Raw genomic sequence first — 13,835 nt, 5'->3', positions numbered from 1 at the left:
ATATGTACGTAAAGAATTAAGATAGTGGACATGATTTGAGATGAACTAAATTGAAGTTATGTTCATATAGTGGCTACTAAAGACTAAATATATGATATTCAACATCTTATACTTAAATGAGAATTATGTGGTAAGTCTAGCTCAGGGGTCTCCAATTCCAGTTACTGAGTCCAAAGTTACTATGGCAGCAGGTTTTCATTCTGACCCTTAATTAGAGTCCTGTTTTTGCTGCTAATTAACTTTGTCTTTATTTTAATTGATGCACAACTTAAGACTCCAGCCCCTTAATTATTTCTTTTGTCCTTAATTAGCAACCAAACAATATTAAGGCACAAAATGAACCAACACATAACCTGCGTCCATCACACAATAACTGAAAATAAAGAAAGGTGAAGGTGTCAGTAATGTTGAAATGCTCAGGTCCACAAAACATTTTGACTGCCAGCGCTCTTAAGTAAAGAAAATCAACAGTTTTGGAAATGTCTGCCATGGCAGAATGAGTGCCATGGAATTAAATAACGGGTATAAATAGCAACGAGAATTGGCTTCAAATTAAGAAACTGAATGAAGGGAAGTTGGTTGGAGTTTGAGGCCACATCTTAGTTGGTCATCTGTTGGCTCTCTTCATATCAAATTTATGTTTAGGTGCCGTTTAAGGAAAAAAGAATCAATTCAGCGGTCAGAGGCTCAAGAAAAGTCAATTAAAATAAAGGGAAATAGTTAATTAGCAGCAAAAACTGGTCACTAATTAAGAAAGAGTTGGAATGAAAACCTGCAGCCACAGTAGCTCTCCAGGCCTAGAGATGGAGACCCCTGGTGTAGCTTCGTAAGATTGAAGCATATCAGTGAATGACGTCAGCAGGGCTTGTCTTCTGTTGATGATTTGAAATGTGTGCTTCTGTACGTAAACTTGGCATATTTTCAAGGAGTCTTCCAGTTAATAATTATGGAAAATGCAGGAGTGCGCAAGAACCTGTCATGGTATTTTTTCGCCAGGGAAAAAATGTTTTGGCCAATTTAAAGAAGTCCATAACACATCCACGGGATGTTTATTCATATGTTTATTATGCTGGAAAGTTTACAGTGTGAAAGGCAACCAAACTAACTGGAAATTGAAACAAAGGAATGAAATGTCTCCTGAATTGTAACAAAGCGAACGGACTATGAGTGTGAATATGCCTTTAGTCTTTTTGGAAAGCGGATAGGAGCCGTAGCCACTAACATGCACTTAACGCGAGAATACATTGTACAAATGTCTTCAGTTTCGATACTGTTAAAGATCACACTCTTTTGATCTCATATGTGGTTTTCTTGTTATCTGCAAAAAAGATTAATTATAAAGTACCTTAATGAAATCAAAACACTGAAAATTATCACACAAAATTTGCTCCAATTTTAACAATGTGTGGTTCCCATTGGAGTAGTGGTTACTGCGCTTTCTTTATCAATCCAGCATACCAGGTCATTGTCTTCGTGGAGTGTAATTATTCCCCATGTCTACACTGGATTTTCTCCCAGTACTCCCAATGCACTAAAGGTTTGTATGTAATTCTAAAGTGGTCATGTTTTGAGTGTGAATATTGGGTGTGTGTTTGGGTGTTGCCAACTATTGTGCTCATTGCTGCGGAGATAGGTAGGCTCCAGCAGTCTTTCAACCTTGTTTATGAGGTTATATTACGTCATTAATAATAGTTCAGTGTATTGTTCAGTCAGCAGGTTTTTCCTCTCCATGTTCATTTACATGTTTTGTTCAGTTGATTTCTTCATATGTATGGAACGGTGACCTTTGACCAGTTAATTGTTTTTCATCATGTGTATGAGCTCATTTAATTGGCGTTTTTTATTTTTGTTTTGTTTTTTTGTTGCATTTAGTACATCGTCATGATAGTTTCTTTGGAAAAAGTGACCTTTGAAATTGTATTGGAAACAAGGTTAGGCCACTTAAAACCATGTGGCATACAGAATGTAAGCGTTAGGATTCCTAATTGGAAAATGAAACTGTGTTGCTTTAATCGTTCTTTTATATGAGATGGGAGAACAATTATGATTTATTAGTTGGGGAAGCTCAGCTAAAAACGTCATTATCTGACAGATGGTCACGGTAAGCTTCCAAGCACTCTGCATCCAACCCTGTGACCCATGTCTTCATCAAGAAAGAAAAAAAAAAATCAGTCAGCAACATTGTATTCTGTTTAGGACTGTCTTTAACTAAAAATGTCTGATGCTGCAGAGCTCTTAACTCTCAATTCCATTCTTCTCCCAGCCTCTAGGGGGGGTCCTCCACCTCCAAGTAGCAGTCAAGCATGTGGCTATGGCCCAGCCCCAATGATGAGCAGATATGGACCGGGATCAGCCCCATACGGTCCTTCCCCTGCTGGTTTTCCTGTATCATATGGATATCAATATCCTTCTCCTCCTCCTGCTCAGAATGGTTACTACATGCCTCCTCAGCAGGCACCCATGGGATACCCCTATGCACCCCCACCCCAAGCAGGTGAGCAAAAAGGTCAATGAAAACTGGGTGCTCTGGATTGCACCCTTGAGTGACCCTCCTATAAAGAAAAACTGCAGTGCAGGCCTCACGGGAATGTTTTTGAGAGGTTGAGGGACTTTTCTGTCTACACTGTCATCCACTGCAGTGTTTTAAACCATTGGCTATGGTTATTCTCAAAAACTGGCTAATCTGCGTTTGAGCGCTAACATTCTTAAGGGGCTTGGTCTGTGGCTGGCTTTCTTCAAAGAAACTAATTCATTCAATCTTTTTTCCCTTTAACATCTTTCTGACATTTTCTTTGGCATTTTAAAACACAATGAAACTGTTTTGGTCAGAATGATTTTAAGCTGTTTATCATTTTTTTTTTTTTGGAAATCAATTTGGTGATGGCTTGCTAGCATTAGTCTTAACTGTTCTGCACATTTTACAAGTGAAAGAGCTTCTGCACATAACAGAAAATGTGTTCTGCCACCCTTAATGTTTATGATTGTGGCTACAGTAAATGGATGGGATCATTCCTACAGAAGCATAAGGAAGGTGATATGCATGATGGCTTATAAATTATGTTTGTTTGATTGTAGGAGCTTTTCCTTCTGCACCACCGGAGAACCCGGCATACATGCCTCCACCTCCTCCATACCCTGGACCACCTCTTAACCCTGCAGCCAACGGCTGGGCAGCACCTCCCATGCCAGGTACTAGCAGAGTTTGATGACTGTTGTTGAAATGATCACACTTGTATTCTAAATAGTATCGCCATGTCAAATGTCTACTTGAGGATTTGAAATTTTAACATTATGAAACACGGTTATTCTTTTCCCTTTAATTTGCATTTGAAGGCAGTCTTACCAGGTGAATTGTATTTAATACCTGTAATGTATCTCCACTTATAAGCACCAGCTGCTTTAGGTTATAACCCTCAAAACAATTTGGTACATTTCTTTACAGGTCAATAGAATGAGAAAAATGTAACTTGGTACCATACCTTCATATGTGAAATATTCCCAGTATAGCCTTTAGCCATATACTGTATGAATATAAACAAGAGGTAGGCCGGGGTAGTATGCAGCCGGTACATTGGAAATGATTTTTACATTGTGTCATAATCCTAAATGTTTGTTTTTTATATGTATAGGAATTGTGCATCATTTTTCATAGATTGTTGTTTTGAATAGATAGATAGATACTTTATTAATCCCAAGGGGAAATTCAAATACAGAATACAGATACAGAAAATCTCCAAAATCGTATGCTTGCATCAGCAAATTTTGGTTTGTCAAGTCTAATTTTAGTATTGGCTTTTTCGTTGCAGCGCTCTGACTTTGTGAATTTCTCATCCCTGACATTATCTTCCATTATGCTTCCAAATCTTAAAACAGTTATTCATTCATCCTTTACCAACTAGTGTTTTCTCTTCTATAATGTTTAAACCGTTGCAAAGTGTTACATTTATTTTTTTTTTTCAACCTACATTTGTACATCTGCTGATGGTTATAGTTGAAGCTAATGACAACTTCTGCTGACCGGCTCATTTGAACTTAAGGCTTTTGAATCACATCTCTCTTATATAAAAAATCCTGGGACAAGACGTGACTTTTTCAGAGAGATACTTTCAAGTCCTGCGAGACGAGACTTAACCACACCCGGGTCCAGAAATAAAAGACAAAGAGTAGATGACAAAGTAGAACGTTGTAAAGAGGTTCAAAAACTTTGGCGCGATACACATGCAGAGCAGGTTAGAAATAATGAAAGTACTAAAATTCGAAAGTCTCAAACGGCCAGACGGTTGTGGCGAGTGCCTTCTTCTACGCGGTGGTGTGCTGGGGAGGCAGCATAAAGATGAAAGACGCCTCACGCCTGGACAAACTTGTTAAGAAGGCAGGCTCTATTGTAGGATTAAAGTTGGACAGTTTAAGATCTGTGGCAGAGCGACAGGCACTAAGCAAACTCCTGTCAATCATGAAGAATCCACTGCATCCACTGAACAGTGTCATCTCCAGGCAGAGGAGCAGGTTCAGTGACAGACTTTTGTCACTGTCCTGTTCCACTGACAGACTGAGGAGATCGTTCCTCCCCCACACTATGCGACTCTTCAATTCCACCCGGGGGAGTAAATGCGAACATTAATTTTATTTTAATTCTTTTCATTTTTATTATTATTTAATTTAATATTGTTTCTTTGTATCAGTATACTGCTGCTGGATTATGTGAATTTCCCCTTGGGATTAATAAAGTATCTATCTATCTATCTAAAAAAGGATAGTAAAGATCGCATTAGCGCAAACAAATGGAAATTATTACTCAGTGAAATAACAGAACAGCGAAAAGAGATCAAATATGTGGACATAGGCGATATGACAGAAGTATGTAGATATTGTTTGGATTTAAACTTTAAGTCGGAGATTTGTAGATCGTTTAATTCTTGCTGCCATCAGGGAGAAGTAGTGTTTCTATCCAATGAAGAGGCCTATCCGCGAGAAATAAAAGATTTGTTGTTTAGTGAAAGTGAAATCCACATAGGCGAGCGGCAGAGACGCAAAGTGGCTGGCACATAGTGCAGGCTGGGGGGTTGGCGAGCGAAGCATGCAGGGGGCGTAGGGGCCTATTCTCAACGTAATAATGAGTAAGTGCAAGAAAAATCATCTGCTTGAAACAGCTGATATCAGACCACCCATTGTGTTCAGCTCAATCAGAATTATATCTCAACATGCTGCGTGAACAGTCTAAAATTCTATAAGGGATCATCTGTATCCGATAAATTTGTCTTGGATACTGGGGATCAGTAAACAACAATTTTGAAAGTTGCCCAGTACTGTGCACACTCAGAAGTGGCATCATAATTTACAGTTTGAGAAAAATCACCTTTGTACGCTTCCCTGACATTAGAACTAGAATCTGTCATGTTTGTCATGGTCAATTTATGAAAAACTGCCACTATAACACAACAATAAATCACTTTCTTCTTCCTGAGCTTTATGTTCCGCTTGTCCTGTCACTGCAAACAATGTGTCAACAGCTGCACTCGGTTACTGGCTGGAGTTCAACACTGGGATGGCAGTGTGTGTGCGTTTAATGGTGCAGGAGTGAACTCGGGAATGACACTAAAGAGGTTAAAAAAGACTTGATTGACCAGGCTAACTACAATATTTCTTTTAGGAACAAACAAATATTTATTCATATGTTTTGATTAATTTTGCAACCGATGCAGCTCAAGTTAACACAATAATACTTCACTTCAGTTGTGATGAAAACTGAAAATATTTTTTGTAACTTATTAGTTAAGTTTGTCTTTTCACCTACTTTAGTATTAGGTTTTTAATCTCAATTTTGTTAATTATATTCAGTTTACAAAAATGAGTATCATTGGTTTGTTTCTTTTTTTTTTTTTTATGCATTGTTTACAATAATAAAGTTGGCGCTGCATGGCCTCTAATGTGAAAAGCTTGAACCAGAAATGCAAATGTTTAATTAAAAAAAAAAAAAAGAAAAGAAACAGATGAGCTTAGAGATGATGTAGAACACAAGCACTATGTGATTACAGCATCTTCCTCTGCCAGTTTTGTACACATTGCAAATTAAGCAGTTATGGCCTTCTCTTTGTCCGTGTAAAGGCATGCCACTTTTGCCATCTTCTGAATGGGTTTTTTCGGTTATACAGGTACGAGACCTCGCTGGGAACATTCACGTGCCAATTTTTGGAATTACCGATACTAAAGTACCAGACCCCGGGCTTCAAACGTGAATTAAAGGTTAAGAGCAAATGCAAGGCAGTGAGTGGTGCAGCCTCACATCATTCACATCTTGAGAACGAGTCCGATTTGGAGTAGAATGTTCTCCCAATGTTTGGTGGGTATCGTCTCACGACTAAATTTGGGAGAAGTTAAATTTGTGCCCAGTTATGAACTGGTGTCTCACTGCAATTAAAATTGGTAAAGTGCAGTTGAAGTCAGAAGTTTATGTACACTTAGGGTGAATCCACAGATTTTATACTAACAAACTATAAATTTGGCATATCGTTCAAGACATTTACTTTGTGCAGGGCAAAAATAATTGTTTCCAACAATGTTCACAGACAGATTATATCACTTTTTGATAAAAGCACAATTCCAGTGGGTCACAGGTTTACATACACTCAACTAGGCCTTTAAACAGCTTGACAAATTCCAGAAAATGATGTCTAGTCTTTAAACAATTAGCTTCTGATAGCCTAAATGGAGTCAACATGTGGCTGTATGTTAAGGTCTACCATCAAACTCACTGACTGACTGCTTGCTTGGAGTGGCCATTCCAAAGCCCTGACTGAAAATCTGTGGGTGGTACTGAGACAGCATGTGCGAGCAAGGAGGCCTATGAACCTGTCCCAGTTACACCAGTTCTGTCTGAGCTAAAATTCCCCCATCTTGCCTGTGGAAGGTGACCCAACATTTTGCAATTTAAAGGCAGTGCTACCAAATATTAACAAAGTGAGTGTAAACTTGAGACCCACTGGAGTTGTGATACAGTCAATAAAAAGTGAAATACTCTGTCTTTGAACATTGTTGGAAAAAATAGCTTTTGTCCTGCGCAAAGTAGCTGCCTTAAAAAGATATGGCAAATGTATAGTTTGTTAGTATAAAAATCTGTGGAGGGGGTTATGAAATGAGCTTTAAAGGATTCACCCTAAGTGTATGTACATTTTAAAATTAACAACTGAGTATAGCATGACTGACTGAGCAGCAGGGTCAAAGTCAAATGCAGTGCTGCATATTACAATGCATTTACCCTTTGAATGTTTTCACTTATTTTTTATTACATTGAATTATAGTCAATTTAGTCTTTTTTGTTATTGATCAACAGAAAAAGACTGTTTAAGTGATGTAAATAAATTACAAATATAAAATACAAACTAATTGACTGCATAAGCATTCACAACTTGTAAGTCAGATTTTAGTGGATGCACCTTTGGTATCCATGACAGCCTTGAGCAGTTTCTCCCCATTCTTCTTTGCAAATAATATATATATAAAAAAAATACTTTTTAAAAACCACGCTTATATTAAGTTAAAAAGTGTACTAAAAAATAAAGAATAACTCATACATCACTCATAAAATAAAAACATGAAGAAGTGTTGATTGCACCCACCATGCATTGCCAATTTTTTGCATCACAAATGCACTGCTTTGCCAGGTTTTACAACCTTGGTGAGATTAACATTCAGACAGAGCACAGAAACAACACAAAAAGGTCACACTAAGAAAGTGCAGTCATCCTCGGATTAAAGTAGCTTTTCAGTGGAACTCTGAAGGTGCTGGCACCTTCCATGGGATCAACTTCAGGCAGGAAGAAGGGGCCCGAGTTGCCTTGAATGCTTGCCTACTGTAATCTTTTTAGTTAGCCGATAAAAGGTGTAATTTTGCTTGACTTCTCACTACATTCATAACGGTTAACATGGTACAACAGCCTAGTACTACAGACTAAATTGAACCACACATTTTAATATTTTAGGCAACTATTCTTATATATTATATACTTCACAACGTAAAGAACAACATTTCTAATGAACACGCTGAATTAGAACATCCATCCATCCATTGTCTAACCCGCTGAATCCGAATAGGGTCACGGGGATCTGCTGGAGCCAACACAGGGCACAAGGCAGGAACCAATCCTGGGCAGGGTTCCAACCCACCGCAGGACACACACAAACACACCCACACACCAAGCACACACTAGGGCCAATGTAGAATCTCCAATCCACCTAACCTGCATGTCTTTGGATTGTGGGAGGAAACCCATGCAGACACGGGGAGAACATGCAAACTCCACGCAGGGAGGACCCGGGAAGCGAACCCGGGTCTCCTAACAGCGAGGCAGCAGCGCTACCACTGCGCCACCGTGCCGCCCTGAATTAGAACAACTTGTGTTAATTCAGTCTTCTGAGTTTTTCAATTGTGAAATTAAATGCAAAATGAAACTCTCCTGTTTCACTCTGGCAGTTTCCAACCCTTTCATGCAAGTTAAAATGTGCCTGCCCTTTCTAATTAAACACGCCATTTAGCAGGCATTGTAGCTAGGTCGGACAGCAGCGCTGACTTGGAGTGAGACCGTAAAGGCCTTAAAGATAAGGATCAGAAGATCAAAGCAGTCAGAGAACAAACCAATTTGGAAGCAAAAATTAATCTGATCAATTTTACCAAAAGCAAGAGGAGAGTTCAAAGCCAGGACTTGAAAGTAAAAATAATCGCACTTCCTGCAAAACTTAGATGGGAACATGGCATCCAGTTCCAACCTTTAAACCTGTTGCTTTAATAACATCCGATTTCTTGAACTTCTTGACCAAGCCCTCAGCAACCACAAGCCACAGTTTGGAATGAAATTCATAAAATGGCGGCACTCGTATGCAAAGCAACATGCACCTACAGCATAATGCTATAACATTTTTTTACTTTCTCAAAACTTCTAGTAGAAAAAAAGAATTGTATTTTTTCACAATCCTTGGGTTTTAAAACTATGCAGCTGTATATTTAGCACGCTGAGTGCTTCAATGAAAATGAATACATTTTTTTCTGATGTCATTGTAAAATGATGATGTTATTTTCTTTTACATACAATATGTATTGTGATTAAGATTCCTAAGAAAAGAAAAAAAAACTCCCTTGATACCATACATCCCCAGAATAGCAGACAAAATAACAAATAAATAGTACATTTTTGGGGGAAAAAATGAAAAGGAATAGCTCAAGTCAATACAGTGCACTAAATAGGGACCAAATACACTTCGTTATTGAGCAAAAGTCACAATCAAATTGTATTTCACCCAAATAAAAAAAAAAATGAGTTACTTCATGGCACATGGAACAGAAGATTCTTTGTGTACTTCATCAGTGTGATCATTGCGGGATGCTGAGATAGTTGTGTTTCTGCATATCTTTATATATAATACGCTAGAGTGGCTGTCCGTTTTTCTGACCTGTTAACCTGAAATTTGGTGCACATAGACTATGTGACGTCTACTATCCACTTCAGGGTGATGATTGACCTCCAAGGTTGTTCCTCATCTTACGTTCATTTTATTTAATTGTAGAATCACCTCTCGGCAGCGGCCAGCAGGGCGGCTGTGCAGCACATGCGTATGGGCGCCGTTCTCATTCCCTACCACCTTCGCCGTCACTTCCCCTACTTCTTCACATCTTTAATCATTCTTGAGGCAGATTGATTACTTAAGTGCCAGCTTAAGTGAAAAATTAAGAAAAACGTACTAAGTAATTGCAACACAAACACTGAATTTAATCAGTTTTAACACAAAATGACGCCAACGAAAGAAGAGAAGAAGTGGGCCGCTAGAGTGGAGAAAAGCAGAGCTGCTCAGGAAGAAACAAGGGCATCAACCTCTGAGCAAACGAATGCTAAACGTACAGAGAAAGAGGATGAAAACTAGAAATACTCAAGTCAAATGTATTCACGTACCACCAACAAATCTGCTTATATTTAGACTGCTTACAAGAAAACTCGTAAGTAGAGCCTGCCTGTAGATCGCCTGCTATGGGTTCATTCTTATTTAGCTGTGAACATGTTAAAATAGTTCAGGGGGGCCCACAACAAAGTAATAAGAACTGATGATCATAGCACCTTAATAACATTTACGATATTACTAACATTTTACAAAATGGGGGGAAATATGTGTTCAGACCATAGTGTGTATGTGTATATCTACTACTGTATCTATTTATTTATTTGATGAGCTTTTGTAAAAAGCCACATTTTCCCTTGGGGGACAATGAAGTTCTATCTATCCATCTAGCTAAAAATATATGTGAAATAAACATCATTACCTAAGACAGACATAGCTTCAAAGTGTGCATGAGCCATTTTTCTGCATGGAAAATCGCAGTGTGCCAAAACAGCACGAATTTCAGTTCTGAGATATTAGAAACATTTAAATTGAGAATATTTCACAATTTTTAAAGACCGTATATAAATAAGAACTTTATGTATGTAACTCTTAACAGTTCATACTTAACTAATTTTTTGTATTACTATTTTAAAATATTAAATAAACTAGGGGGCTTCGCTCGCCAAACCCCCGGCCTGGCTGGTGCTCTGCTCGGGGTTTGTTTCCTGCCTTGCGCCCTGTGTTAACTGGGATTGGCTCCAGCAGACCCCTGTGACCCTGTAGTTCGGATATAGCGGGTTGGATAATGGATGGATATTCGATCTCTTTTCACTGTTCCGTTATTTCACCAAGTAATTTCCATTTGTTTGTGCTAATGCGATCTTTACTATCATTTTCTTGAGACTTTTTCAAATGTAGTACTTCCATTATCTCTAACCTGCTCTGCATGTGTATCGCGCCAACGTTTTTGAATTCTTTATGATGTTCTACTTTGTCATCTACACTTTGTCTTTTATTTCTGGCCCCAGGCGTGGTTAAATCTCTTGGCACAAAGTCTCGTCTCACAAGATATGAAAGTATCTCTCTGAAAAAGTCACGTCTCATCCCAGGATTTTTTTATTATAATGGAGAGATATGCTGACTAAAGTGCCATAGCCTTGCCTCATGTGCTGGTCTCCGGCTCGTTTGCTGGGTTTCCATCAGTCCTTTAAATAATCCTTGACCAGGAAATGCTTCTGTCCTACCGTTCACATGACTCTTCAGCACTTCCGGGTCAGATGGAGAATTGTGTTTTTTTCTTCAGCCCAGAAGTACTTCTGTGCTTCTGTGACTTTGAAGTGCCTCCGGGCTAGGTAACCAGTAGGGAATTCCTCAGTCTCCCTGTACCGTCTCCTGGCAGGACCCAGTAGGGGGCTGTGTTGCCGAACACCATGTCCCATCATGCCCTGTGGGCATCCGGGGTACCGCTACAGTCCAGGGAAGCTGCCATCTATTGTCTTGGGGGAGGCAGTGTCCTTGATCAGTTACCTTCCCCCATCTTTCCATGCGAGGGGCGTCCTGGCCGGATTGAACTGCCGGGCGTCTCCCACAAGAGGATGGAGGTATGCTTACTATAAAAATAAGAGCTCAGAGGGCATTGTCAAGAAGTACAGTACATTATGAATCAATGTCTATACAATTACACCATTTGTTTGTTTTTAAAGAATGAATCATTTTATTAGGGTATTTTCACTGCATAGCAAACATGCAAATTCCATGCAGCCTGCCCTTTTTTTTTTTTTTTTTTAAGAACATTGGAACACTCTAGATGAGAACAGCCCATTCAGCCCAACAAAGATTGGCAGTCCTATCCTAAAATCAAGTCGAGAAAGTCCCTGAAGTCCTACTGTCTACCACATTACTTGGTAGCTTACTCCAAGTGTCCATTGTTCTTTGTATAAAGAGAAAACTTCCTAATGTTTATGTGAAATTTACCCTTAACAAATCTCTGTGTCCCCATGTTCTTGATGAACTAATTTTAAAATCACAGTCTCGATCCACTGGACTAATTCCCTTCATAATTTTAAACACTTCAGTCGTTTCACCTCTTAATCTTGTTTTGCTTAAACTGTAAAGGCTCAGCTCTTTTAATCTTTCTTCATAATTCAACCCCTGTAGCCCTGGAATCAGCCGAGTTGCTCTTCTCTGGACCTTTTCTATCGCTGCTATGTCCTTTTTGTAGCCTGGAGACCAAAACTGCACATAGAACTCCAGAGGCCTCCTGTATAAACGATGTGTACGCACAAAAATGTTGCGTACGAACGTTTTCACGCTCAAATCGTGATGTATAAAACCTAAACTTGCCGTAAAGCCACACACATTTTTACAGTAGCTCCAACCCTGGCGTACGCAAGTTCTGAGATCGGTTTTGCAAACTGGCGGCACCCAGCGTCAAGGCAGTTATACAATTTATACAGATAAAACTTTAACTTCATTTAAATAATCTATATTGTTAATAATTAAACATGTGAGGACACGCTGGCGCTCCGTTCACAGATTGTTCCTGCCTTGTGCTGTATTCTTGCTGGGACTGGCGTGACACTGGAAGGATAGATGGAGAGAATAATTAAACACGTACTATGAAGATATTTCAATGTTCCTTACAATTTTGAAAATTGCCGTTCTAAGCTTACAGATGGCTTAACGTCTATTACAGAGCTGATTGTGTGGCGATTGGGTATTTGGAGAAAGAAAAGGAAGGACAGGAATTGGAGGTTACTACATTTGAAAGAGACTTTACTGCTGCAATAAATTATTTCATTGAAGATCACGCACGGCGCAGAAAGCATCTTGCGTGAGACATGAACAATCACTGCGCCACCGTGTTCCCATGTTTAATAACGTGCTTTAACTCCTATTATCATGAAAATGATATCACATATACATCTCAGTATTTTAATTATTCAGAGAGCTGTAATATCACGGATGTAATGGATTCTGTGTCCTGTCGGAGGAAGAGAGCCGGTTTAAAAAGCAAGTAGTGATTCACACGCAGAGCACATAGAAGATCACATACAAAACAAAGCATTTAACGTGCTACTTTAGTTACGATGGAATTTGAGAAACTAGTAAATTTAAACGATTTTAAGATGAAGTTTATGATGTTCTGCTTTAATGACAATATAAACTACGTGATTAAAGTGGAAATTTATAGATTAAAGTTGACATTTCGTGCTTTTTTTCCCCACTGTGTGGCAATTTTTTTTTTTCTCTGTACCCTAATAAGCTTTCATATAACACTCAGCCGGTGGGCTACGACTCGCCTTTTCATGGCAACTTTGATATGTGACTTTTTTTTTTTTCGGGCACTGTGCGACTTTGTGAACTCGAGCTTTCGATTTTTTCCGACACTCAGTCACTCGATCAACTTCCTTTTGTTGTTTATACCACTGTTTAAACCAACAAATAGTACATTTTTCCTTTGCCTCCACTTGGTATTCGCTGAAATTCTTCTATTTTCCCCCGTGCTTTTCCCAGAAGGCTGATCTTAAGGGCTATTTATATTGATTTGCATATTCAAAGAGGCGTAATTCTGGGAGGAGTTGGGGTGGGATAGCAGCCGTGTGCACGTGCGTTACTTTTCATGCTGACTGGGATTTATGTAGCAGAAGAACGATTTATGCATCTGGATTTTTTTTGTGCGTATGTACATTTCCACTTTTGTGCTTACGCCATGTTATAGTGGGAGTTCTACGCACGGCGTTATGCATGAGGCCTCACCAGTGGGTTATGAAGCTTGATTCTTTATTTTTGTTTGTGAAAGGACACTTTAGTAATCTGAATCTTTGTGGTTTTTTTCTATGTTTGATTGGACAGGTAACTCCAAAGCTGCAGAAGCTGCCTCCAGCGCTTATTACAACCCCAGTAACCCGCACAGTGTGTACATGCCCATGGTAAGGTTCACTCATTTTCATTCTGCTCTATTATTT

General features: G+C 39.0%; 1 protein-coding gene across 2 annotated transcripts in view; it reads left to right on the top strand.

Moving 5' to 3' along the window:
* wbp2nl (WBP2 N-terminal like) overlaps positions 1 to 13,835 on the top strand; it is a 47,516-nt gene that overhangs the window by 32,312 nt on the left and 1,369 nt on the right. The window contains exons 5-7 of one of the 2 annotated variants that reach the window (XM_039765653.1): positions 2,264 to 2,494; positions 3,076 to 3,189; positions 13,723 to 13,799. In XM_039765653.1, the coding sequence (XP_039621587.1) occupies positions 2,264 to 2,494; positions 3,076 to 3,189; positions 13,723 to 13,799 (422 nt within the window). The remainder of the gene's footprint in view (positions 1 to 2,263; positions 2,495 to 3,075; positions 3,190 to 13,722; positions 13,800 to 13,835) is intronic. The other variant, XM_039765654.1, reaches the window with a different exon arrangement.

Source organism: Polypterus senegalus, chromosome 10 (genome assembly GCF_016835505.1).
Source record: "Polypterus senegalus isolate Bchr_013 chromosome 10, ASM1683550v1, whole genome shotgun sequence".
Taxonomy (NCBI): domain Eukaryota; kingdom Metazoa; phylum Chordata; class Cladistia; order Polypteriformes; family Polypteridae; genus Polypterus; species Polypterus senegalus.
The sequence above is the reverse complement of the archived record's forward strand: the minus strand, read 5'-3'. Positions and strand labels throughout refer to the sequence as shown.